This window comes from Harpia harpyja, chromosome 11 (genome assembly GCF_026419915.1).
Source record: "Harpia harpyja isolate bHarHar1 chromosome 11, bHarHar1 primary haplotype, whole genome shotgun sequence".
NCBI classification, from domain to species: Eukaryota; Metazoa; Chordata; class Aves; order Accipitriformes; family Accipitridae; genus Harpia; species Harpia harpyja.
The window spans coordinates 11331508-11358924 of record NC_068950.1 but is presented as its reverse complement, the minus strand read 5'-3'; the positions used below and the strand labels follow the sequence as shown (position 1 = coordinate 11358924).

The 27417-nt window shown below is 45.4% G+C and overlaps 1 protein-coding gene across 1 annotated transcript; it reads left to right on the top strand.

Moving 5' to 3' along the window:
- The first annotated feature begins 1473 nt into the window (after window positions 1-1473).
- On the top strand, window positions 1474-25830 carry TNN (tenascin N). Its single transcript, XM_052802238.1, has 17 exons — window positions 1474-1886; window positions 2881-3258; window positions 6637-6900; window positions 7780-7965; window positions 8504-8593; window positions 10602-10869; window positions 14140-14399; window positions 15409-15669; window positions 19067-19197; window positions 19722-19854; window positions 20722-20873; window positions 21977-22073; window positions 22765-22932; window positions 23626-23789; window positions 24390-24529; window positions 25216-25284; window positions 25609-25830. Exons 1-16 carry the CDS (start codon window positions 1475-1477, stop codon window positions 25250-25252), a joined length of 3141 nt encoding a protein of 1046 aa, XP_052658198.1. The 5' UTR covers window position 1474; the 3' UTR covers window positions 25253-25284; window positions 25609-25830.
- Window positions 25831-27417: the final 1587 nt, after the last annotated feature.

Here is a 27417-nt window from a genome sequence, read left to right as displayed (position 1 = left end):
AGTCTTCGTTTTGAGACTTAATCACCCTGAAAACAAGCTCTTCCTATTTATTTATGCGGGGTAGGAAAGAAGGAATGTTTTTGAAATAAAAGTACAGGAAAACAAATGGGTTTACAACACATCCTCTCACTCCATGTGTTAACAGATTTGCTCTAGTAGCTTCTAAATGAACCTTGCCAATGGTGAGATAACAAATCAGATAACTGAGTCAAAGCAAAATAAACTTGAAATCCCTCAAGTGAATCCAGTGTTCAGGCACACAAAATGCTAAAGTATTGGTTTCAAATGGAGGAAATATTTTAATTCTCCCCAATTCAGATAACAGTGTAGGCTATGCGCGCTACATCAGAAGACAACAATGGGTTTAATTTTATGTATCATTTGAGTCCAGTGGCAAAAACCTGGTAATTTAAATCTGAAGGGCCTTCTTGAAGTGGTGGACTAAATCAGAAATCATCAACATGAGACCTTGAAGACAGCTGGTTCAGCTCTGTCGGGACAGTTGTACCCAAAGTGAGGGTTTTGTGAGATGTAAGCAACAGCCCATGTGAAGCCAGGTGAGGATCTCAGTCCTGCCTCTACAGAGCAGATGTCCTCAGCTCTGCAGAAACTCGGCTCCCCTCCTCTATGTCCAGCAGGCAGAGATGGGGACTCTAAGGCTGGGGCTGACATTTGGTCAGGTCAGCACACGAGGTGCATTTACAGAACCATGGGCTGTGAGTGATGGGAGAAGGAAAGGGATGTTTAACAGTGTGCTGCAGAAGGGTGTGAGTTGTTTTCCAGCTCTATGCAGACATGTCTATTCCATCCCAGTGACACCTGTTCTGTGGTCCAGCTGATCTCCTTCCTTGAGAAAGTGTTCTATGCTTATAGTCCCTGTACAAACTGACTTTTGGCATCCCCTTCAACACCTTTCTGAAAAAATTTCTACCCATGCCTGAAATGCAGCTGTCCTGGGAAAGATATCTCATGGCATGATACATGTAAAGTGAGCAAAACTGTCTCCCAAACATCTCGTACCAAAAGATGAATGTCAGGTCTCTGAATTTTTCATGCACACAGCATCAGCACAGTTACCAAGCTTCTAGTTGAAAACCATGCAAGCTGCTGGAGATTACTATAGCCAAAAAAATGATCAATAATCCAGATCACAGCTGGGAGACTGATACAATGTCTACTGTAACTGCAGGGGAATGAGGATTGCTATGGCATAATTAATAATTGCAATGGACCATGATACTAAGTCTCACTTGAAAGATGCAAATTTTAAACTCCTAGCCTGGCAGTCTAGAAGCTCTTTTGTATCCAGCTCATCCAGTGTGACTCTTCCAGGTACTGACCAACCTAGTACTGAATCAAGGCTGAACAGAATTTGTCCTTTACAAAATCATGTAAACCAGCTTTACGATCACACTTCTTATATTTTTCCTCTTCTTGAAAGCAGCCGTGCTGTTTGAGGGGTCAGTGCTGCCAGATGGATTTCTGGAGGTGGCTTGCTTTCCCAATGGGAGTATTGCTGTGCTGTGCTCTTCAGACATCTGCTGTTCAACAACCTGCATCTCACAACTGCACCAGCAATGGTCAAAGAATATCCTTCAGCCACTCCTACAAGATTGACCTGCCCATGTCCTCTCAGACTAAGGTGGAAGCAGATCTGTTACAGCATGAAGACAACAGCGGGGTGCAGCTAGATCCTGGCAAGGCCATGGAAAACGAAGAGCAGAATATAATCTTTAGGCACAACATCCATGTGCATGCACCCAAAGGGGACTGCGAAACTTTGACCCACATTAAGGGTCTGTTTGAAAGGATAGAGAAGCTTGAGAAAGAAGTGGCAGAGCTGAGAGAAGTTTGCAGCCCTCAGAAATGTTGTGGAGGAAGCCAAGGTAAGTAACAGTTGTTCTTACATCCCAGACACAGCCTATTTACTGCAGAGATTTGGGGACTGGAATCCATTTGTCAAGGTTATGGGGGTTCTCCACAAGTGAAATGCTTGAGTCCTATGGATGGGATGGTGCTCTCGTTTCTGTGATGTGAAAGGAAATCTGAAGGTCCCAGAATGCGGTAGTACACACCATTTCTGGTACCAGCACAGGGGAAATCTCCCCAGGTGTCTCCCAGAAGTGGAAGGGAACAGTTCCTGAGTTTAACATAGGTGGAAGGATTCAGTGGAGGAATTTCTGTGGGAGGGTGGGAGATGGGGGAGGCACTTCTTGGTCCTGTCTTTTCCTTTCTCATTTTTCCCTCCAGAATTTTGCAGTTGTTGAGAATTTGTCTTTTTATTTCCTCCTTGATAACTGACTAAAGAGCAGAGTTTATGATGATGATGTTTTGTGGTGGCCACTGGCTTTGCCCGTGATGAAAGTTTTACACTGCATGGCCTCTAAGAAGAGATTTAACAAACTGATGTTGTTTGGGGAATGGAGACAGGAAGAAGTGCTGTCTTTGCTTACATGAAAAATACAGGTGTATAGCAGATGAGAATAACGTGCTCTCCATCTTTATAACAACTGTGGTGAGAAATGGTAAGCTTAAATTACAGCCAGGAAGATTCAGGTTAGAGTCTGTGAAAAGTTTTCTAATTGACTCTTTGGGGTGGTCATGGAATCTGCATTCCTGCTGACTACAGTCAAATGTGTTGCGAAAGCCAAGGGTAGAGCTGGTCCTTCCTTGGACCTGGGGCAGATGGACAAGATGATGTCTTCAGGTCTTTTTCAGCCCATATTTTCCAGTGATATTTATGCTTTCGCTTTAATGACCTTGAACACACCTTTGCACTATCTGTCCGTTGCTATGTTCCTAATTTTTTCTTTCTTTTTTTATTTTCTCTCATCTGTGTGTCACCCTTGCTCCTGTGTATCCTGGTGCTGCTCTGGCCAGGTATCTCGCATTGCAGCGGCCATGGGACTTTCGTCTATGAGACTTGCAGCTGTAAGTGTGCCGAGGGCTGGGAGGGCAGTGACTGCTCCCACCCCACCTGCCCCAGCCACTGCAGCGGCCATGGGTGCTGTGACAGCAGGAAGTGTATCTGTGATGAACCTTACTTTGGTGAGGACTGCAGCCACCAGCTCTGTCCTGAGAACTGCAGCGGCAATGGGATCTGTAACACAACCAAAGGGGTCTGCCAGTGCTACGAGGAGTTCATTGGAGAGGACTGCAGTGAGAAACGATGTCCCAGGGACTGCAGTGGCAATGGGTTCTGTGACACAGGAGAGTGCTACTGCCACGACGGCTTCTTTGGCCTTGACTGTTCCCACGGTAAGACATGCCTGTGAGTTATTTCTCCCTTCTTTCAATCTGAGTTTCCCTCTCTACCTCCCATAAACATTTGGTTAATCCTGTAGGTAAGCGAAGCCTGGGGTCACCACGTTCCTCTCGGAATTCCTGCTGGGCTAGGGGTTGCTGACTGGTCCTTGTCTTCAAGAATTGCCTGGAAAACATTTCTGAGTTGGGGAAAGCTGGAAACACAGTTAAAGGTAGCGTTAGTACAAGCCTGTGTGTAGCAGCTGAAGGAGAGCGCAAAACTGGGTATGGAGCCTTAGGGAGCCAGAGTCTGTTTCTTGACATACAAATGAGACAATAGAAGGTAAAATCAAGTTTGCTGCAGTGTGCACTGCTTGCGGATAAGGTAGTTGATTTGATAAAAACTGTGAGACAAAGGATGCATAAATCCTTTCAGTAACCTCCCTTTGAAGTGAGGTCTTTGGGAAATTCTCCCTTATCCTGCTTTGTTACAAGGCAGTAGGATTTGCCTGAAGACCTGACTGAGCTGACCCTGAGGTGTGTGTCCAGCAGTTTCTGCTTAATTCTGAGAAACCTATGACCTCCCTATAACCACATGTTGATACTCCAGGCTTCAGCACTCAGCCTTTTACCCTGGAAGCTGCCTTTCCTTCTCAGCACATCACTCTTGGTCTAATCTTTCACGGTTCCTCATGAAGGAGAACTAGGAAACAGTCACACACCAAGCACCAGGTATTGCTCAGTAAGGGTTTGCAGTGACCTTACTCACAGGTCTTTTCTGCTCTGGATCATCCCTCACATCTCAGGCTTGATCTATCTGCTTAGAGGCTCACCTTTTATTTAGTAGATTATTTGCTCAAATTCTTCATCCAAACAAGAGCTCCGTGTCAAAACTTCACTTTTCCTACCCCTTCCACACTATCCAGAGATGTTTCTCTGTGGCTCCAGCACTCTTCTCTCCTGTCAGTAGACTGGGATTTGCTGCTCAGGAGGCAGCACCTTTACAGGGGTGGCAAGCAGAAGAGTTTCTCCCAGAGCAGACACAATTCTCCCAGAGAACTGTTGCCCAGCCAGCCTCTCCCAAAGGGCTGGCTGGGTCCAGCCTTGGATCCTCTTCCTTTACACAACACCTGCAGCTCTTTTACAGGCTGTGAAAGTGGTCTCTGTTCTCTGAATGAGCAAGCACTGCAGAGTTAATGCATATAGCACAATCCATTTTGCTACTGTTTCTGAGCGCTACACCTCCACGCCTGCTTAAAAACTTTAAGTCCAAAGGCAAATGGTTCCCATCTCAGCATCTGTAGGCAAGCGCTCCTCTCCCATAGATGTCAAATTGCCTTTTCTGTTCCAATTTGGGTTAGATTTCTGCATCCTAGGAGATTTACACTGAGCACTGTTTTTATTTATTTATCATTATTATTATGTTCTTTTTTTATGTATCTCAGATCATGAAATGACATATTTTGTTGTATATTGCCATGGTAACTGGAATGTCTGAATATCTAGAAGTTACTATCAGGCATGCAACAGTATAATTAATGTCTTGCAATTCCTCCTGAAGGAGAAATAGAGGACAAAGACACACTGAACAGCAGATATTGGCCTGTGCTCTTTCTGGACTTTGTTTACTGGCACTTCAAAATAGCACTGTGGGGTATCTGAAGATTAATAAACCAGCAGTTTAAAACAAAATTATCCACAAAAACAGTTTTTTGGTATCTCAGCACAATATTCATTTAACCAGGAAGTCTTTGTGTTGATGCTGTACTCAGGAAATTGGAACAGAAAATAAAGAGGGACTCTTTGCTGTTCCCAGGGGAGCCAGGGCTCCCAACAAGCCCCCATGTGAGCTCTTGGCCCAGCGCTGGATCTATACATGTGCTGCTCGTTTCCTGCTTCCTGAGGAGAAGCTGCCTGATGGAGAGAGATTGATGAGAGCAAGCGGAACACAAGATGGACTCTGGCATGGCCCACAACCACCCATCCTCCTAATTCACCTTGGCAATTAGTGCTGTGCCTGTGATGAACCCTTTTGCTTCAGGCTAGGAGGTCCTCTGCTGTCGGAGCACAAGAGGAGGAGGTTTTCAAGGGTGACCAAGTCCAGGCAGTGCCTCCTCCCCCTTCACACCCCCGGTTCTGACCAGGAGCATTTTTGTCAAGTCCTGAAGTGCTTGGGTTTGTCATGTAGGCTGGAGAAGGTGGCTCTGGTGCATCCAGGGCAGAGCAAAAAAACACATTGCAAAAATAGATTCCCCTGGGCTAGAGAGTCACTGCCTTGGCAGGAACCCCTCATCAAAACGTCCTGCTTGGAAACACAAACTGTCCTAGGCATTGTCCTAAACAGTTGATTCTGGTTTCTTATGCCACATCTCTCCTCCTCAGAGAGGCAGAGACAATGCTCTCTGAACTATGCTTAGACAAGGCATAAACCACATTGTATGTATTTAGGTTCTTTATTATTTTACTGCAAAGCTGGATTATTCAAATCCAGCTTCTATATCACAAGGAGAGGCAGGATGAATGTTCTCACATTTTGTACAAAGTTTTCATCAAAAGCAATGGCATGCACATATTGAGGGTGGAATTTCGTGAGAGCTGTGAATTACACAAGGAAATGAATGCTGCCTTTCAAGTGAGAAGAAACTCATGATGCTATCTGACCTAATGTTGCTGACACATGCCTTTTTACAGGCACTTGCTATCTATTTTGTTGCTATCGGTTAGTGCCTTGCTAATGAAATACAGCTGGTAGATGGTTTGATCAGTTTATGATGTGCTTACTTATAATGAAAATCAGGCAAACTTTCTGATGGATGTTCTACATTGACTGCTCTTAAGGGCTGTTTCAAGACACTGGTGAGTTTTCTGTCTTGTGGCAAAATGGTTAAGGCACTGTTGGTGTCCTGAAATTTATTATGTGCAGCAGATTTGCCCAGGTCTCTGCCAGGCACCAAGTGTAAGTTTCCATCAGTATAAAGGCTCAGTTTTTTACCTCTGCTATGGAGAAGCTATGTTCCCCAGTTTTGGGGACCAGCTGACATTTTGAAATAACTCTGACAGTGATACAAAAAGAAGGTTTTGGCTTGTCTTCCTCTTCCTAGAGGCATTGGAAGGGACAGCTTTATGAGAGAGTCTTCCTCATGCCAGTGTGGGTTTAGAAGCTGGAAAGAGTCATCCAGGAAATTACTGTATTTGTTACTGGCTGCAGTATTCATTTGTATTTAATGATATGCTGTTGAGCAGAAGGAACTGGACAAATCCAAGATGACTGCAGGCTGGGAGTTCCAGTTCTGTGCTTTCCTTGTATTCAAAATAGGTTTGAAAAAACTTCTTGCTTGGCCATGTGACAAGACATTGTCCTCATTGCAGTGTTTTTCTTAATTTCTCTTCTAGTGCTTGCTCCTCAGAACTTGCAGCTACTGAACTCCACAGAGAACTCTCTGGCTGTCAGCTGGGATCCAATGATTGATGTAGATAATTACCTCGTTAACTATTATCCAGTAGGGTATGAGACGTTGGTGAAACAAGTCCACGTGCCCAAAGAGCAGCTCAGCTATGAGATTGTGGGTGTCCACCCTGGCACCACATACAATGTCACGCTTCATCATGTGAAGAAGGGGATTGCCAGTGAGCCCAAGTATCTAGAAGCAAGTACAGGTAGGAGCAGGTAGCATTCTTCTTCAGAGTCAGAAGCCGTAGATCTTTAAAGTTAGATTCAAACAAGTGGAGTGAATTGTTTGGCTTTGCAGGTTTGTAACATCCTCTCTGAGTGCTGGAGACCACTTCCCAGCCTCAGTTGCAGTTTTCTGTCATTGTTCTTTTCTGGAGAATCTGTTCCCAGATACATGTAATTAGGACTGTATGTATTGCAAATTTCCTCTCTCTCACTTTATCTTGTCCAAATCCTACTTGCATTGACACACCTGAATTCCAGGGAATCTGTAATGTTGCCTGCTGCAAGAAGCAGGAATGGAAGCATGCACGATAAAGCCAGCATGTTATTAGAATAATCCACTGTTTGACTGGATGCAGAAGGGACTTTAAAGTAGGCAGGATGTCATTCCTAGGTACTAATTTGCCACATATGTCTGCATCAGCGAGTTTTCCTCATAGTCTCTTCCAAGGACTGAATGAGCCTGATGCTACTGAGGTTAGGAGGTTGAGTGTGGAAAGACTGCACATTTGAAGCAGTCTCTTGAGAACTGAAATTTCAGTTTGTTAGCAGCTGATATTATGCTATCTGCCTGCACTTGGCAAAAACAGTGAAAAGTTTGGTCATTTTGACATTTTTCTTGCTTCTAGCACAACAGGTGGGAGCTGAGAGCCAGACAACTCTTGAGTTGGAGTGTTACCATGGATAAAACGAAGCTTGTTGAAATAATGGTTGTACTGTACTTGCTTAACTCTTCAGTTTGGCTGACAAAAATGTCTTGGGTCTCAGAGCAGGTGACTGGGCAGGGAGGAGGACTGTTTAGCAACTTCCTATGTTACATTTACTTTTTCATGCTGATGCTGCTTCCTCACGGTCCTTCCCAGTCCTGTCTGCACTCAGTGCCATCTGGGTGACAGAGGAGATGGAGCACTCCCTGGAAGTGGAGTGGGAGAACCCACCAACAGATGTGGATTATTACAAGCTGAAGTTCAGATCCCTGGTGGGGATGGATGAGAAGCAGGTCATGGTGCCGAAAAGCAATGACCCTAAGAGCAGACACATCATGACTGGTGAGTACTTGTGGGTATTCCAAACTGGGCAGGGGCAGGGGGAAGTGGCAGGAGCAATTGATGGTCAGACCGTAGTCCTGAGAGGATTCTTCTCTCATGTGTGGATGGCCAGTTTTCCTTCACCTTGTGCCTGCCGTAGGCCAGGGTGAGATCTACTGGGGTTCCCCTATCCCATAATGGTGGGTGTCTCCACAGGGAGAAAGCTTCTATAGCCTGTGGATAGCAAGTTGCAAGGTATATTTATTCAGCTTTAATTCTGTCCTTGTTAGGAATGAAGTATATTCTTCTGTTTCAGAGCTGGTAAGACTGATGTTTTGGAAATCCTCGCTTACTGTAGTCAATGTATGCCCTAAGGGCAAGCCTGGACCAAAAGTGTTATCAAGGCATTCTCAAGACAAAAGGAAGTTAGATGGAAATCTAAACTTTAAGTTCCTCTCTGCTACAAACCTAGAACTGGATAGACTAAACAAAATAGCTTTCTTTAAGAAAAAATACATCTTCCCTCATTGTTGGTGATGCTTCCTTTTGCTCTTTGTAGGCCTGAAACCTGGCACAGAGTACGAGGTCACTGTCATACCCATGAAAGACGATACAGAGGGAAAACCATCCTCAGTGAGTGGTAGGACTGGTATGTGGAAAGTTCCTTTTATGATAGTGATGTTACTACAGCGTTCGGGGACAGATCTGTCAAGAGCGCAGCACAAAAGGTGCACTTCATGTGTGACCTGCAGCCAGGTCATATCTTGTTTAAGCTTGTCTACACTGTATATTAAACACTAAACCTAGCCCTAGCTCAGTCTTTTGCCTTGGTTTTAAACCTACAGTAACTTCACCCTTAACTTGACTAACGGCTCCAGCCAGACACAGGATAAGCATAGTAAGCTGGCCTCTGTATGTAATAACAACCCTCAAACGAGCTCAGAGCTACGTCCAGCAGTAACTCAAAGTTTGCTGGTTCATGACTTCCCTAACTAGATCATTGACAGGATGACCTTGGTTAAACCTAGCACACATGATTTGTGGTCTGGATATGGCCCTTCCTTATGGATCTTCTGGGCAGCTGGTGCTGCTGATTTTTCTGATCTCTGAGCCCAGCAGCAATAAGGAAGAGGATAAGTTCTTCTTCCTTCCTGTATTGCCTGGCTCCACCATTATTTTTCTGTTCACCAGACTGAACAGAACAGTTGGACTGAGAAGCAGATTAGCACACCGTTGCCAGGCCTGCATTTCCACTGGGGACTACAGTCCCAGCCCGCTGTGTGGTCTGATACACCCACGGAGGTGAAGCTGTACTTGTCCAGTGGGCTGCACAGCCCCACAGCCCTGGCATTTCTGTAGTAGCTTGAGTCTTCACCTCTTACGTGCGAAATGACTGAAGAGGCTTCAGGTACTTGCTGGCCCTTAGAGGTTGACGCTTTGGACTGCTTCATCTTGTAACGGAGCCTGAGTCAGATGTAGTAATCATCTCCAGCATGGGGAGAGCACAGAAGCATCTTTAAGTTGACTTCTGCTCCAACTGTGTGCTCAGTACAGCTCAGAAGGCCTGGCAGGTTCTATTGTTACTTGACTTATTTTTCCTGTAACTGGCAGCCTAGCCATTCCAGACCTGAATATTAAAGCAGATCTGGAAACCCTGTCGGTTCATTAATGCTTCAAGCTCTTAAAAAAAAAAAAAAAAAAAAAAAAAAAAAAAAAAAGCAGAATATTTTTGAGCTATTATATTGCAAAAGAGAACTTGGAAAAATTTTGAACTCTCATTCTACCTGCAAGATTCTGGAAACTCTGAAATTCAGCTCTCTTACAAAAGCATAGGCATGCTGCATCCAAAGACTGAAAAATCCCAAATCAGGCCTGACATTCCTGATGTAATGTAAATCCTCTTGTAAATTATTCCTTTAAAAGAAAATTGATTTAAAACAACAAAACCTACAACCTCCGTACTGCCATTGTAAGGCTGCTCTTCTGACCTGTGTAGATTCTGATTATTTGGAACACCCTTGCCTTGTCTGTGAAGAACAGCCTGAAAACACATGGGGGCTGCAGAACTTCTTAAAAAGGAAAAAAAAAAAAAAAAAGATGCACAATGACTAATCTTGCTCATATTCTTATGTAACCCCTGGAATTTAGGAGCTGCAACTAAGACAAATACCAGCTATTGCAAGAGCTATCACTAAATTCTGATTCATCACCTAAAATACCAGAAGCCTCGGGGGAGTCTGAGAGACAGGTCTGCAGGGTAGGCAGAAAGGGAAGAGCAACAAACAGCTGATACCAGAGGCAGAGAAAGGATGGGGACTATACTTGGTGCTGTGAGGAGGGCAAGCGAGAAGGTAATGCTCACGTTGGTACCCATGGAAGGTGAGGCAGGTAGCCTGCAAGCTCTTCCTGCAGAAAAAAATGCAAGGTTTCATCTAAATGTTAGAACAGTCCTGCTTTCTCCCCACTCTGACCATGCTGGTTTCTCATGGATGCCTTTCTTTATTGAGGGGCTGTAGGGGGGAACCTAGGTGACTCTGTTTTAACTGGCCGAAGCCGCAAAGCAAAAATGAAGGAAATGTGCACGTGTCGTGACAGGTATTGTAGTGGTTTAATTCAGCTGAAGTTTCCTAATTCTGCACTCTGACGTGTTCTCTCAGGAGTTGATAGTCCAACCAATGTGGCAACTGACCGAGTGACAGAAGATACAGCCACTGTCTCATGGAATAAAGTTGAGGCTCCCGTAGACAGGTACATGGTGAGATACACCTCAGCTGATGGGGACATTAAGGAGATGGAGGTGGGGAATGAAAATGACATCATCACCTTACTGGATCTGAAGCCAGGCATGGAATATGTCATCCACATCTGGGCAGAGAAGGGACCCCAGCAGAGCAAGACGGCAAGCATCAGAGCTGTGACAGGTAAGTTGTAGCAGCAGCAGCGGAGGGAGCTGAGTTTGAATTTCAAACTCCTTCATCAATTTCACTTGTTTTAGTAAAGCTTCTCCTGTTTTGCATAGGTTTTTAGTGAGGCAAAACAGTCATGTCATTCTTCCTAGTGTGGCTGAACAGGTCTCCAGCTCAACTTGAAGACTTTGTTTTGAGTCCTGTTGTGGGCAGACCCTATGGCAAGGCACCAGTTACTATTGGTACAGAGAACAATGAAACACAACCAAAACTAAAGCCTCATAACTGGAACACGTAATTCGTGCCTTGCTTTTAAAATGTCATAAACCACCTCAAAGTTTTTCTTTGGATGGCTGTTGTGGCCTTTCCCAACAGGACAGGGGGCTCACACATTTTGCACAGGTAGTCATGACAGAGTGTTTGTTAAAAAGGAAAAACAAATTTATTTGGATCATGGCATAAATTAAGAATCACATGGGGAATCAAATCTCCCAAACAGGACATTTGGTCACTGTCCCTTGGTGACAGGGAGTCTCCATTGGAAGGGTGCTTGCAGCAGTGTCTGCAGCTGGATTGGGAAACTGCTTGAACCACTGTTTTGCTCAGTTCTTATAATCCAGCCAGCCATGGTCCAACATGGCTGTGTGTACAGGAGCAGTTTCTACTGACTATTTACAAATGTCTTATCTATGTGCAATCTGCGCTTCTACAGCAGAAATTACCTAGGGGGAGTGTTTGGGATGCTCCACTCAGGATGTTAACCACCAAACACATTTAAGTGTATAAATAGGACTAGACACAATGGGAGCTGCCTCAGGGAATTTGTAGGACTGTCTGAAGTTCTCACCCGGAGGACATCAGTAAGGATCAGTCAAATGCTTAATTATGAAGCTCAGTCAATCACCTGCTTTCAAGTTGGTGCATTGTCTCAAGCCAGCCCATGTTCTTACTGAAACAGGTGACTGGCTGGGAAGCTCCTGGGCCACCCAGGGAGTTAAGGAGTTAAATGCACTGCATATGCATACAGGCACAGCCCATACCCAGCTGCAGTGCAATTATAACTAAAGAGCAAACTTGATTTTCATATTACTTGATTTTCATATCACACAAGAAAATGATTCACTTGATTTTTCTTGCCACAGGTGAGCATCTGATACTGCTAATTAGCTGAGCTGTGATTATTCAAATGCACGTTCCCAGTGTGTGCCACTCTAGGGTGACACAGATGAGCCTCAGCATCTTTCATTAAAATGAGAAGTAATGTATTTTCATCTCACAAAAGGGGTGAGATTAGTACACATGGGTGGAAAATCACAACTCTTACTGTAGCTAATGTGTGGTAAATCATAGTGCAGCTAAGCTGGTGTGTGGTAAATTACAGTGTGGCTGTTAGGTGGTTGTGCATTTGTACCCTGGAGTTTAGAGCCTGCAGCAGAGTAAGCCAGAATAAGAAATGCTGCTCCAATAATTTGAGAGGCGTCTGCAAGTCCTTCATTGCTCAGGCTGCTAAGATGTATTCAGCGATTCAGTGAAGAAAAAAAAACCAAAACAAAAAAATGTGCTCTGTGTAAAGGTTACGCGCTGTTGGGCTGTCCTCAAAGGGCCATGTTCCTGCAGGCTGCGTTGTGATAGTGACTTGAAGCTCATGAAATCTAGCATCACGTTTCCATCTGTGAAAAGGGCAGGGGAATGGTTGTAATAATAGGAGGAGATTGAAAGTGGCTTTTTTCTAGTGGAGAATGTGAACATAGTCCTTACTAGTGCTGTTGCCTGGTTCTTCACCTTCAAACCTTCTCTGAAAACATTGCCAGTCTAATGTCCATGTAGTGGCTGGATGGCTGACAGAAGACACAGTCACAATCTCTTGGGGTGGGGTCTGGCCTCTGATAGGTACTTGGTGAGATACAACACAACTGATGGGGATGCAAAGGGCATGGAGGTGGGGAAGGACAAGAGCATCACTGCTCTGACAGGACTGAAGCCAAGCAAAAAGTATGCCACCGGCCTCTGGGCAGAGAGGGGAGCCCAGCAGACATCAGAGCTGTGACAGGTAGGAAGTTTTGCTTTGGTAAGAAATAATCTTGTTCCAGGAGAGCTGCATTTCAGGTGGAGATTCTGAGCAGGTGATTTGGATTTTGGGTTAATTCCCAGAGCAACCCAGGCAAGAGACTGTGATCTTCAGAAAGCAAAATACAGTAACACCATATTCTGCATGGGCTTTCCTCTCTGCCTGTGCAGGGTTGGCTGTGCTTTTGTCACTCCCCAACAAAAAGCCCAGTTGTTGCAGCTGTAAGGAGGAGACCTAGACCCCAGCTGAAATACCTCAGAATTGGGCACCTCCCAGCTTTGTAGTTCAGGCCCATCCTTGATAAGAAATAAAGGATGAGAAGTGGAAGAAATTGGCAGGGCCCTTGAGCGGAAGGAGTAAGTGTAGCCTCATTGGGACAACCAGTGTTCTTCAATCCTAACTGTTCCTACAGAAATGAGCAGCCCAGCTCACCCTGTGCAGGGGCAGAGGGCTGACTGGCCCTGCCAAGGCTCGGCCACCTTGGCACTGACATGCAAGTGTGTTTACCAATGTGTCAAGAATGGCAGGACTTGCAAGCAGTTAGCACCTAGCACCTGCAAGCAGTTTTGTCTACCTTGCCCTGTGTCCAACAGTACAAAATGATTTGGCTCCACGAATGGTGATATCCAATGGGACTCGCTTAAGTGTCAGTTATTTACACTGCATGATTGTCCTGGTTTCAGCTGGGATAGAGTTAACTGTCTTCCTAGTAGCTGGTACAGTGCTATGTTTTGAGTTCAGTATGCGAAGAATGTTGATAACACTGATGTTTTCAGTTGTTGCTAAGTAGTGTTTAGACTAAAGTCAAGGATTTTTCAGCTTCTCATCCCCAGCCAGTGAGAAAGCTGGAGGGGCACAAGAAGTTGGCACAGGACACAGCCAGGGCACCTGACCCAGAGTGGCCAACGGTGTATTCCATACCATGGGACATCCCATTTAGTATAGGAACTGGGAAGTGGGGATGGGGAACTGCCGCTTGGGGACTGGCTGGGTGTTGATTGGCAGGTGGTGAGCAATTGCACTGCGCATCATTTGTACATTCCAACCCTTTTATTATTACTGTTGTCATTTTATTAGTGTTATCATTATCATTATTAGTTTCTTCTTTTCTGTTCTATTAAACGGTTCTTATCTCAACCCATGGGTTTTGCTTCTTTTCCCGATTTTCTCCCCCATCCCACTGGGTGGGGGGGAGTGAGTGAGCGGCTGTGTGGTGCTTAGTTGCTGGCTAATACAGCTGTTGACTGACCAGGTGACAGAGGATGCAATTACTGTTCCCTGGAACAAAGTCCAGGCTTCAACAGACAGATGCACAGTGAGCTACACCTCAGCTAATGGGGACACAGAGGAGAGAGAGGTGGAGAAAGACAAGAATGTCACTACCTTGGCAGGACTGAAGCAAGGCATGGAGTACGTCATTTATATCTGGGCAGAAAAGGGAGAACAGCAGAGCAAGAGGGCCAGCACTGAGGCTGTGACAAGTAAGTGGGCAATAGATTTTAAGTTACAGCCCAGCTTTGCCTTAACACTGAATAAGTGCATCCCAAGACAGTTTCACACCAGAGGGAGATTTCAGGCTTAACAGATCAAGTCTTCAGGTTAGTACATCTTGCTGTGAAACCTATTCAGGATCATCACAGAGAGATTCTAATTACCTGTATGTACTACAAATGGACTGTGTTGTGAATACTAATAGGGATTAGGGAAAATTAAGCCTTTGCATCAGTGTCACTTGTGTATTTGTACAGTCTTGTTTTATTTTAATTGGTTAATTTGTTTATCCTTCATCATGGAATAGGGAAATGCTCAGTTCCTTTTTGCAGATGAAGAAATTGAAGTGCAGAAAGAAACAGCATGCAGGATGCGTTTTCTAGCTATAGGATGATTAATCCTGGTTCCTTAGTTGTTCTTACCAGGACTTTTTTGCCTGTGCGGCCAGTCCTGGTTAAGGTGGTGTAGTGATCTGCCCAGTGTGAGGGTTGCCAGTTTATGAGAACACTGTTAAAGCATAACATCTGAATCCATTGCAAGCAGTTGCAAGTGTTTACAAGACCCATGCTCTAGGTCAGGGACTTGCTGAAGAAGGATGAGTAAATGTGTACCTGGGTCATCCTGGTCTCTTAACAACAGAGCTTTGGTTGTTCTCTCACTTTCTGGACAGGTGACATGTATGTGAGCTTTGGAGGCTTGTCACCATGAGAAAACAAGAAAGTAACAATACCTTGCTTTGCAAAGGTTCTCTTCTGTCCAGGTCAGGACTGGCTGTGCTGTTCCCTAGGAAAGCACCTGTAAGGATTAAAGACAGACCCCAGTCGAACCACCTCAGACCTTGACACCTCCCAGCTTTGTGGGTCCAATCAATGTGTGATCAGAAATAGGACTTGAAAAAGGAAGAAACTGGCAAGGCCCTTGAGGGGAAGGAGTGTCACAGTGTCACAGTACAGCCTGACTATGACAGCCTGTGTTCTTTACTTTTAACTGTCCCTGCAGAAATTGACAGCCCAGCTCACCTGGTGACTGACCAAGTGACAGAGGACACTGCCACCATCTCCTGGGACAGGGTCCAGGCTCTCATCGATAGGTACATGGTGAACTACACCTCTGTTGATGATGACACAGAGGAGATGGAAGTGGGAAAGAATAAGACTACGATGACTCTGACAGGACTGAAACCTGGCATTGAATATGTCATCCTCTGGGCAGAGAAAGGAACGCGGCAAAGCAAGAGGCTCAGCACTGAGGCAGTGACAGGTATTCCAGAGAATCTTTGTGCTTCTACATGACACGGTTGTGGAAGTCATCTCAATTTCTGTCCCATTTTCTTCTGGCCTGTTGCAGAGCATATACTAGACATTGGTTTGTCTTTCTGGTCACCTGTGGTGTGGGGACATCCATGCTATAGGCACCTTCAAGGTTCAGATAGAGATGGTGCCAAGCCTAGAGAACTTCTAGGAACTAATGACTGCTTTGTTAGTTCAGAAACTATCAGCCTGGTGTGAGCTTCACAGCACTTTGCTAAAGCACTGTAGTCCTCACTTATCAGCTTTGCCTGCTCTTTTTGGTCTTCAGGTATGCTAAGCTTTGCAGGTGTGGCTGAGCTCTGCCTCATAGCATACACTACTGCTGTTGAATCCTGCCTAAACTTAGAATGGTTCAACTAGTGTCACTGGTAAGAATAGTATTTATCAATGAATCAAGACTTGGAAGGAAACACCCCTATTTTAATCATCTCCCAAAACATGAAAGGGTAGCAAATGGTTTGAGCCTGGATAAAGTCTCTTAACTATCAGTAATTCCTTTTGTATAATCAAGGTTTTTGCTTACAGAAGTTGGCTGCTTAGCTAGGCTGAAGACTAATTGGCAGGGTACACTGCTAGCGCTTCCTGGGAATGAGGGAGAGATGGGACAGGGCAGAGGTCTTGCTATCCTGATTAGTTTGGAGCCAGACGTGGTGTGCATTATTCATATCTGGGCAGGGAAAAGAAGCAAGGAGAGCAAGAGGGCAGGCATACTCTCATGGGTGACCTGTGGAAATCTTGGAGTGTAATTTTTGTAGCTATGGAAGGAGGAATGTAGTTTCACATGGTGAATTAGCTATGATTATGTTCTCCCTTGGCTGCTTCTTTTACCGAGGACTTCCTTCCTCAGTCATAATGTACATAAGTGTTACACCTTGTTGGTACCTCACAGCTCAAAAAGAGATATTTGTGGGAGAGGCTGATAAAGGGGAGCAGGGTGTTGGTGCTGCCTCAGTCTCTCACATCTTTTTCTTTGCCTCACTGTATCCGCATCAGCCAGGACTCCAGGGCCATACGTGCTCCCAAATAACTGGTCTAATGGATCTCTCTTAAGGTTCATAAGAATTTAGGTTTGACATAGCCTCAAATTTCAGTTGGACTTTATTCTGCACAATCATTCTTCCCTGTATCTCTACTTGATATTTTAGTCCTGAGGCCTCAGTCTGAAGATGGCTGTGCCTCGGTGCCTTACCTTATCTTACTCCAGTTCTACATTGTCAACAGCACTCTGTATCCATTGGCCTTGCTAATGTACTTTTTCCTAGTTTATGAATCAAGCTGGTGTGAGGTGAGCAGCTGAAGCTTAGATTTAGGGCAAGATGCCAGACAGCTCCCCAGTGCTTACAGAGGTTGAGGGCAGCTGGTGGGGACAAATGGAGATCTCTTGAGGCCAAAAGACTGAACCTATCTGGAACTAGAAATGCAAGGAGAGTTTCAGCAAATTGAAATGTTTTTTTGAACTGGAATGAAAATGGAGACACCTGGAAGTTTCACATGAAGTGAAAATGCTAGGAGAGGGAATGCATTTAGCATTAGTAGGAATATTTTTGAAATATCTGCACAAAAAACCCCTACGTACTTTTTTTTTTTGTGTGTGTGTGTTACATTTCCAAAAGTAATGACACTTCTGCTAAAATAATACAACTTCTGAGGGAGAGGAAACAACCAAAAAACCCCCCAAACCCAAAACATTTTCTTACTCAAGGTGATGGCTGATTATTCCTTAGCATTAAAACCGGCTGTGGCAGGGAGCTGTTCTGCGGTGGTCCGCTGCACCCGTGGAAACTGCTGACTGGCCTTTTAAGAGCAGTGCTGTGAAACTGTAGTCTCTAAGACTGCCCTTCCCATCCCTTACTTCTCGTGATGGATTTGGTACCTTTTAGCTCCCTCTTCTGTCCAGCGGGAGGTATACATGTAGTGAGCTACTGTAAGTTTTCTGGGTCGTTTTACTTAAAAGAAATTGTTTCGTGGTCTTGCAAATGACGCATGAATTCATTAGATAATGAACTAATGCTTAACTCACGACCCTAGCGAAAGGTGGTCTTCACTTATAGTGAATAGCCAGTGTTTTAAACAACACGCTGCGTGAACTTTGGTGTTACTGTCCCTGTTATTCTCCTTGTATTTGGTGTTTTGATTTCTTCTTCTTTGCCTTTGTATCTATTTTAAGTGGTAACCCTATGCAGGAGGAGTGCAGCGTTTCTTGGGAGAAACTACACCACTCCACTCATTTATCTAAGATATAGCTTAGCCTTGTCTTTCTCTGTGGCCTTTTCGCAACTGTAATATTTCACTGATGCATTATACTGTTGTTATGCTTATCCTCGTAGTGCTCTTCAAGGTCTGGGAAGTGTTGTTGCCTGGTTTACGGACAATGACATGCCCAGAGTCCCCCAGGGAGGTTTGTGGAAGAGCAGGGAATTGAGATGAATTATTCAGTTACAGCTTGCTATAAACTCAGATGTACTTCAGGGTTGGAGCACTCTTCCCCGAAGGCCAACACTGTCCATCAAGAACCTTCTCTCTAAAACTTGGAAAGCTGGACAAACCTTACTCCTTAAATTGTTTTCCTTAAGATGGTCCCAAAATATATAGAATATAGCAAGCACAGGATGAAAATTAGGGAGAGGCTGCTTCTATTGTTGTTACTTCCAACTGAGCTTCAGAAATTGCTTTTATCCTGAGGGAAGCACTGCAGCCCTGTTGTGGGTATCTCATAAGATGCTTCTTGACAATTGCTGTGTACTGGCATTGCTTAAAAATAATTCTGTTCTCCTCGTGCTGAACTTGGGTAGTCTGACTGCACAGGAAAAGTCTGGCTAAGCCTTTGATGTCAGTGAAGGAGCTGGTGTCCCATATACAGCACAGACTAAACTGTAAAGCTGTGGGTTTCTTTGTATTCCTGCATTTACTAAAGAAGGCTGAAGCATGACAACAATAAAGCTTGTGAAGTCATTCTTCATCTGCAGTAGGGAAACAAGGCGTAGGGGCTCCCAGCAGGCCACACTTGGGCCATGCTCGAGGATTGGGGCGTAAAGCCCAAACCTGACCTATCTGTGAAAGCTCCTCAGAGATGAGCCTGATGCAGATTTCTCAGGCAGACATGTCAGGAGCTCCTGGGCCCTATACAGTTGAGCCAATTGCAGGGCTTCACAAAACATCCCAAACCAGATCTGTAGCAGACCTTGCCATGTTTGGTCTAGGCTTCTGCTGCTTGCTGGCTATGAAGGTCACTGGGCGACTTCTGTACTTCCCAGTTAACAGGATCAAGCATTGAAAGCTCAGCCCAAGCCCTGCACTGCAGTTGCATTTCATTTATGCAATGGTACTTGAATTTTCTTTTCCAATAGAGATTGATCCTCCCAAGAACCTCTGTGTATCAGATGTGACTCATTCTACTGGTGTGGTTACCTGGAGTCCTCCTGCAGCACAGATTGATGGCTATGTTCTGACCTACCAGGGTCAAGATGGCACAAGCAAGGTACAGTGAATTCCTCTATCCTGCAGACCCCACTGAAATCACCCCTATGATTATGGGCTCTGCCAGTTTGGTCTTGTGGGTATATGGACCACAGAAAAACAATTGTGAGAGGGAATCTGTAGTATCCGCAGGCCAGGGAGGGAGAGCTTAAGGAAGGAGATGTGCTACTGTCATGAGTGGAAGCTGTGGAGGGACTTTGTGACAGTGGAATGCCTCTTCCCAACAGATCTCCAGGTGCAAGAACATGTTTGCTTCTTCACTTCACTTTACTTTTCTAACTTGTTATTACCTATAAGGGCAGCACTCACCAGGGATAGGGTGTCCTAACAGTGTTTCTTGAAACCTTGCCCCAAATATTCTTTCTGAGGAGATGGACTCCATGTTTCAAGGATATACAGTGAATGTGCCTGTCTAAACTACACAAGAAAAGCCTGTAAATGCGTATTGAGTATGAGGCACTGTGGTACAGAAAAGCTAAATGCTATTCAGAGTCGTGTGGACCTTTGATCTGTTTTATTTGGCAGGAAGTACAGCTTGGCCCTAGTGAACAATGGTTTGTGCTGGAAGGACTGGAACAAGGAGTGAGGTATACCATCTTTGTGATGGCCTATAAGGGAGATCGCCAGAGCAGAAAGACAGACAGTACCTTCTCAACAGGTAGGAATTGGCCTTAGGTGTTGCACTTTTACCTGTGCTCTGCAGCTGTTGTGCTTTATGGTAGAGGTCAGAGATGGAGTTCATGTTCTACAGATGCACTGGGAAACTATGTGATCATAAGCAAACCATCTAGCAAATCAATTATATGTCTCCTGGCTGGGTGTCCATCCTAAGAGACACCATCTGGAGGCTTGGAAACACAGTGGGATAGTGTGAGGGGAGATTGCCCATGCTGGTCAGTGCTGCTGGCAAACTTTGCGAGCCAAGTGCAAGACAAAGCCTGCTGGTGAGCTGCCAGTGGGCAGGAGAGATGATGATACGCTAGAGATCTTTCTGCACCATCCTAGTAATGGTAGGGCACAGCTGTTTAAGTACTCTTGTGGCATTGGGTGGCCGCCCAGGTTGTTTTCAGAGGTCAGGAAATGCACACCAGAATGGCAGCAAATCAAACAAAATCTCAAGCCAGCTTGCTGTGGAAGCCTCTTGTACTGTGCCAGTGCCCACAGGGGTTGCCAGTTGTGGACAAATTGTGAAATGCAGAGAAATTAAAGTCCCTGTTTACTGTCCCTCCCACCTTCACAAACAAGGGCTCCTCTTCCTGCTCTCACTGTGATGCAAAACTACAACTGTTGCAGCCTCTGGGGACCCACCCCATCCATGTGCCAGCTCCCAGGCAGTGGGGAAGGCTGCCAGCAGCAACCTGCTGATGCAACTGGGCACTGTGTGAGCGCACAGTGGGGGCTGCTGCTTTCTTTACTTCTCTTCCAGTACCATTGTCCTTAGGAGATTCTTAAGGGTGTGAAATGCCTCCTCCAGCTCTATGGCCTGCTTTGCTGATGTGTAGTTTTGCTGCCTCTTTTCTCACAGTTAGCTTCCTCTACCCATATCCTACGGACTGCAGCCAGATGCAGCAGAACGGAAATGCCTCCAGTGGCATATACACCATTTACCTGAATGGGGATGGCAGCAGGCCAGTGCAGGTGTACTGTGACATGACCACTGATGGAGGCGGGTGGATAGTGAGTGATTCTCTGCTTCTTTTTGTTTTTTTTACGAATGTAATCAAATGGAGCTGGTACTGGTGTTAGCTGAGGCTCCTTTTGCTCTACTGCACTACTGTGTTTCAGCTCCTGCCTTGATGGAGTGGCATGTTTTGGGAAGGGTAGTGGATGCTGATGTACCCCCTCAGACTGTCGGTAGGAATGCTGTGGGAGCCTGAATGGCTCAAAGGCTTTTTCATTGTTTGGCTGTGAATGCCACACAGGCTTATATTATTGCTGATTGAGGGCAATGACTGAGTTATGACAGCCTAATGTGTTACCTCTTGCCGGTTGGGACATGGGAGTTGTCTATGAGGGTGGATTCAGCTGTGTCATAAGATGAGGTAGTACAGCTTCGTTTAACTGCCTTTCATAATGAGTTAACTAAGCTATATTATCTCGACCACAGTATAAGGTTATATGTATAGATGGTTAATGCAGTTCAGCTGATGCCTGTTAGTCTTTTAAATGCTAGTGCTGTGAGCATGCACCTGGATCCTGACCACACGGTAGTTGTTGGGTGGCTCAAAGGAATCTGGAGGCAGAAGCACAGATACTTTGAGGTAGGGAATGTGTATGAACATGAAGGAGTGAATCTGAGGTTCTCTGATAGCTATCTCCCTAAACAGCTGAATAAAAATATTCCCTTTTTCACCTTTCATTTTCAGTGATAAGTGATTTTTCTCCACTGAAATAAATAGTTGTGTGTTACTGCCCAAGTCCCTCTGATTTTGGTGAAGTTTAGAAACACAAATGTCTTGTGGATCTTGTCTCTAAGCCTGTTTTGTCCAAGTGTTTAGATCACACTCAGATTCGTGCTGTCCATAGGCATTTGTGGAAAGTAAACTGTAAAATTTGCACAACTAAGCATTCACCCCAGTGCTTAGGTGCAGTCAGAAAATGGAAATGGATTCCTGTGTGTACCCTGCTCAGGTGCGGTGTACCATCAGCTAGAGTTGTCTGTTCCTGAATGCTTCACCTTTTTGTCTGTGTTTGAATCAGGATGAAGGTTTCTCATCCCCATCCTCCTTGTCTCTCCTCAACCTGTCATGAACTCTCACTCAGCAATCCTTGCTTTGCAGGTGTTTCAAAGACGGAGCACTGGCGAGGTGGATTTCTACAAACGCTGGAAAAATTATGTGGAAGGCTTTGGAGATCCCACTGGGGAATTTTGGCTTGGTACAGTACATGGGTGTGACCAGTGAAGAGCTGTAGATTAGCTTTGTAGAAGCACGTAAATGCTGAAATATCCTGTGCACGCCACCCCCCCCACCCCGAGCCTGCAGTCTTGAACTGTCAGCTTTTGTGTCTTCCCTAGAAATGCCAGTGAAGCATTGAGGGATTTCTAGGGCCCACTAAGTATTTCCACTGATATCTTTGGGCTTTGGAGCAGTCCCAGAGCAAGCCAAACTCTGGAAAGGTTTATTTCAGGCTTGTGTGTTCCTATGAGAGGGGAAATAAAGAAACTGCATTTGTGAAAATGCAAAGACCAGGATACTACACAAAACTTGGTGTACTCGGTCATTTTTTGTCTGTCTTGTTCTGTTAGTGAACTCTGTGTGGATCAGAGAATCCAGCACTAAATAGGTCAAGGCCTTTGGAGCAAGAGTCTTTAAATGTTCTGGGAAAAATAATGTTGCACTACAGCCAGTCTTGTGCGGGTTTAGGCTGTTTGTTTTTTCTGATACTGCTGTCTCTTTCCAGAAAATGAGATAAGACAGCATAAACTTGGCAAAATGTCACGACAGCATCAAGCAGGGAAGGAGGCAGGAAATAGCTCATTTAACAAAAATGGCCACAGGGTGAGAGTCTAGGACTGCAATGGTGAACAGGCTTTTCCTTTTTAAGAGTAATTCTTTTTTTCTTCTAGGTCTTGACAAGCTGCACAATCTCACAAGCAGCAGCCCCATCCGCTATGAGCTCCGGGTGGATTTGCGGACAGCCAGTGAATCTGTCTATGCTGTCTATGACTTCTTCCAGGTTGCCTCAAGCAGGGACAGATACAGGCTGTCGGTGGGGAATTACAGAGGCAATGCTGGTGAGGAGTGCCTTGTACTTGTGCTGTCTCTGCTTAGCACAGGGAAGCAAATGCTGGGACCTAGGTATTTGTTTTGCCGGTAGCGTGGGAGGGAACTTGTTGGGTCAGGTTAGATCAGATGTGGGATTCTTTGAGGAGAGAAGTCTGTACTTCCTAGGAAGACTGAGGAGAGTGTGCCCACAGGCCTGTCTCCTGCTGAAGACAGGAGAAACAGTTGCTTTTTCATGGGGAAGAGAGGGCTCTGTAACCCAGTGAGACACCAGCCGAAAAGGCAGACTGGGAAGCATTTCCATGAGGTAACCTGTGCTGATGGGGGAGCAACTTCTGGGGCTTCCCAGCTGAGAAGTGCAAAAAAGTGTCTTTTGTTCAGGATGGGACTTTGCTCAACAGCAGTAGCTATCCTGGTGCTGGTTTCTGCCACTGGTAAATCCTTACCATTGCCATTGTATCCATAGTCTTCCACTTATCCTTTAATATCCTCTTGCCATAAGGTTTAGATCTTCTGCTGGGAGAATCCAGCCCTTGGGTGTGCTCTCTAATAGCAGCCCTTTAGAAATTATTGTCCAGACCTATCCTGTGCTGTTGTTTTTCCCCTGACAGGCCTGCTGTGTTCTGCCTGAAGGGTGTATAAGCCCTCAGGCTGAGCAACTGTAGTATCTTACTCCTATTCGTGTCTTTCATCCCTTCCCTTAGGGGATGCAATGACTTACCACAATGGCTGGAAGTTCACAACGTGGGACAGAGACAATGATGTGGCTCTCAGCAACTGTGCTCTGACACACCATGGTGCATGGTGGTACAAGAACTGCCACTTGGCCAACCTCAATGGGAAATATGGGGACAGCAAGCACAGCGAGGTGAGTGTCAGAGCTCTGTGGTGGTTCGCTCTTCTCCCTAGCCTTGAGAAAACACATGGGGGGATGTCTCTCCTTCAAGCAGGAGAGATTGCCCAGGCTATCCTAATTCATTTCATTTGAAAGGAAAATGATCCATAAGGTAACTTATAGCTCTTGCTCTGTACTCCCTGGATCCAGAGGACTTGAGCTCATGGCCTCCTGATTCTTGTGGGCAGAGATACTTGAGGTGGAGCTGTCTTGATTTCTGAGGGGAACACATAAAAGAACACTCACTAGGAGCCACGCTAGGATGCTGGCTCGCTGGCTCACTGTCTCATGTAGTCTATACTTTGGCTTTCAGTGCATGCCTTGGCATGCATCTCATTGTACAGGCTTATTTTGGGCTTGAAGATGGCTCCGTCCTGTTGTGTTCCAAACTGGATAGAGATTTGATTTATATTAGGAGTGTCTAGAAGGCTGATTATAATTACAGTCAAAATCTGGTGAACAGTAGCATCTCTGTTTATTGGAGGGTTAAATGGTATTAGAGGGGGGCAGTGGTAGACTTCTAACACCTGGTCTGGGTGCTTTAGTAAAAGAAATTCCTTGGTCTCTTCCCAGGGTGTGAACTGGGAGCCATGGAAAGGCCATGAATTCTCCATCCCTTTTACCGAGATGAAGATCCGTCCTCAGTCTCCCAGTAATGAGCCAATCCTGGAGAGGAAGAAGAGGTCTCTACCAGGGAAGAGGAAGGAGATCAGGTTTTAAATTGAATGCTGTGCAGTACCCAAAGATAATGATTCAGTATTTCTTAACAAAGTTAGATTCAGATAGCTTTCTCCAAGACACTGGAGACAATAGCTGATCAACGTGCACCCAGGGACCTCTGGATCTGCAGCCCAGCCTGCTTCCAGCCTTTGGAGCTCCTGATGGGTGATCTGTCAGAGACTGGGAGGGGGCTTGTGGGGAGCATCCCATTTGTAGCTCCCCTGGTTGGCTAAACATGACAAGGACCTGCTTGATCCAATATGTGCAACTTCTATGAATTTTACATAAAACAAGCTTTAACACGTGCTGTTCTTTCTGAAAACCCAGGCTGCTGACTCCTCTTAATTCTGTCCTCTGGTGCCATCCACTTCAGACTTCAAAAAATTAAATTTGAACCCATTAAAATATAATAGTCTAACTTACATGAGAGAGAGTTTTCCTGAGACGATCCCCTCTCCACGTCCTGGTCTGTGGTCCTCTTTTCCTTTCCGCTCATCATTTGGGGCACATTCCCTACTCTTGCTGCAGTCAAAGAGCTGGGTTTTGGGAAATGTCAGGCTGCTGGCAAGGCTTGTTAATCCAGATGAGGTCTGTAGTCTGGGTTCCTCAACCTCCAGTATTGCATCTCTCCAGGTTAAAATCCTGCTTTCTATTTTGCTTGTCTTTTCTTGTCTCCCAGCCTGAAGAAAAGCCTGAGGAGACATGCAATAAATTAATGTTCACACTCCTGGGTGAGGCCCAGAACAGGGTGAGTGTAAGGGCTATACTCCTCCAAGCTCTGCCCCCCCCATCTCAAACCTGCCTCTTGCGTACTCCTTGCCTAAGAGGCTGCTTACAGACCATAAAAATAATTCTCTATCTGATTGTCCCATCTGACGCCTTCTGCTTTTTCATTAGCAGTGTGGTAGCTAGTGATGCTGAAATGATAATGCTTATCATCTGCCTCTAAAATGAGCATCTCAGAGTAAACTGATCCTGCATGCCTTCCCTCGGGCCCCAGTGCATGGTTTCACATTTGGCTGCTTGTTTTCCACAGCCATAAAGGTGAGTTTTATTTTCTTTCCCTGAGCAGATATTAAAATTCTGGACTACCAGCTACAGCTGAGGAAGAAGTATGATCTCACCAAATGATGCTTGCTCAAAGGCTTCCTTGTCTGAGCAGATTGGAACGTGATTGTCCTATGTCTTAATGGCCTTTCCTATCCTAATGCTAAGCTGAGTAATACATTTTAAAGAATCCTTCTCAGGCTTTGGGGGAAATAATAAAATTGCAAATAAAGGAGCTCTTAAAATATTTGTCTTCTTTGCTTTGGGTGGCAGAATTATTTTTCTTCCTATTTAAACTAAGCCTTCTTTACGGAGATGGAGCAATACCCAGGCCCAGACCAGGGCTGTGAAAATTAGGTCTTTGGATTCTGCTCCAAAACAGGGATGGGGACTATATGATCTCTTTGTGACTTAATACTGCAAAGCAATTAATTGATCTATAATTGCTAGGACCTGGCTGAGGAGACCTAACTAGAGAGTCATCTCGAAGGCGAGTACTAATTGTTCATAGTACTTTCAGGGCTGTGCCTCTTGCATGGGTGGGCAGGCAAAGACTCATCTGAGCTGCATTAAGATATCCAAGCCCCAGTTTGGGGGAAGGAGGAGATTAATGGAGGAAGGAGAGGAAAGGAAAATTGCACTTGAAGTGTTTTGCAGGCTCTGTGCTAAGAGCGTGAGAGAAGGACACAGGAAAACTACGAGGGTGATGAAGTGATTTCTCCCTTGTTGCCCACTTGTCTGTAGGTAAGGACAGGTTTCACTATGTTGTTCAGTTGAAGGGCACAGTGTAGACATGAGGAAGGTGACTGAGGGGGACCGGAGGACTAGCCTCACACACGGCCCCTCTAAAAGTAAGTGTATGCTCTAAAAAGCAGCAGGAGTGATTGCTGCCAGCAGCTCTTTCCTGTGCAGAGGCAAAACATGGTTCTCTTCTACAGCTGAATCTTACTCGAGAGTAGAGAATATTCTCTTGAGCGGTATGAGCTTTGTATTTCAGAGATAAAGGCAAATGAGACACCTTATTTGCAGTTTCTGAGGAGGGTTTACTTGTCCCTCCTAATGACATGCCCCTCTTTCACCATGAAGGGCAGTCAAAGTGGTGGCTGCTGGAAAACCGCTGTGGGAAGTCAGTATTTCTGAACAGCCACAGGATGGCATCATCTCTTCATGCTACTAGTGCAGGAGAAACGTCCCTGTATCCAGCTGGCCTCTGTGGAAAGACTTTCTGGGGGTTAACCAGAGTCTGTGCTACAGCTTTAGAAGTTGGGACTGCTCAGATGATGCAGTTTGTTTGCCTTAAGGAAATGTCTGTTCTGTTTTCAAGGCTCAGGCTGCTTGGGGTAGTCCCATAAAAATTTCACATCCTCTTGCTACCCGTGTTTTGCTGCAATACCCAGCTCTGTAACGGTGATACCATAGGGCCAAAGCAGATTCTTGAAACCTCTGCCTTGCCCTGAGATCACTTAAATTTTATAGCCAGTGAGGTTTGCAACATGCCCAGGAGCAGAATTTGAATCCCAGAAGGATCCTTTTTGCCTTGGCATTACTATGTCAATGGGGGCTGTCCTGTGGCTGGGCCCCAGGAGCCAGGACCTATCTGTTGTGATACATCTAGGGTGCAGCATGGCCAGTGCTGCTGCGGGGGACCCCAGCGAAATGCTGCTGCAGGGGGAGAGGTGGTGGATTCTTCAGCCACCTCCCCACTGTCCCAGCACTGACCCAGGAGGAGGAGAGAGAAGGCATGCCTCATCCCAAAGATGCTGCTCTTTGGTGTGATTTGAAGAGAAGACGGAGTGCCTTACTGCACTGGGCACTTTCTTGGAAAGCAGCAGTG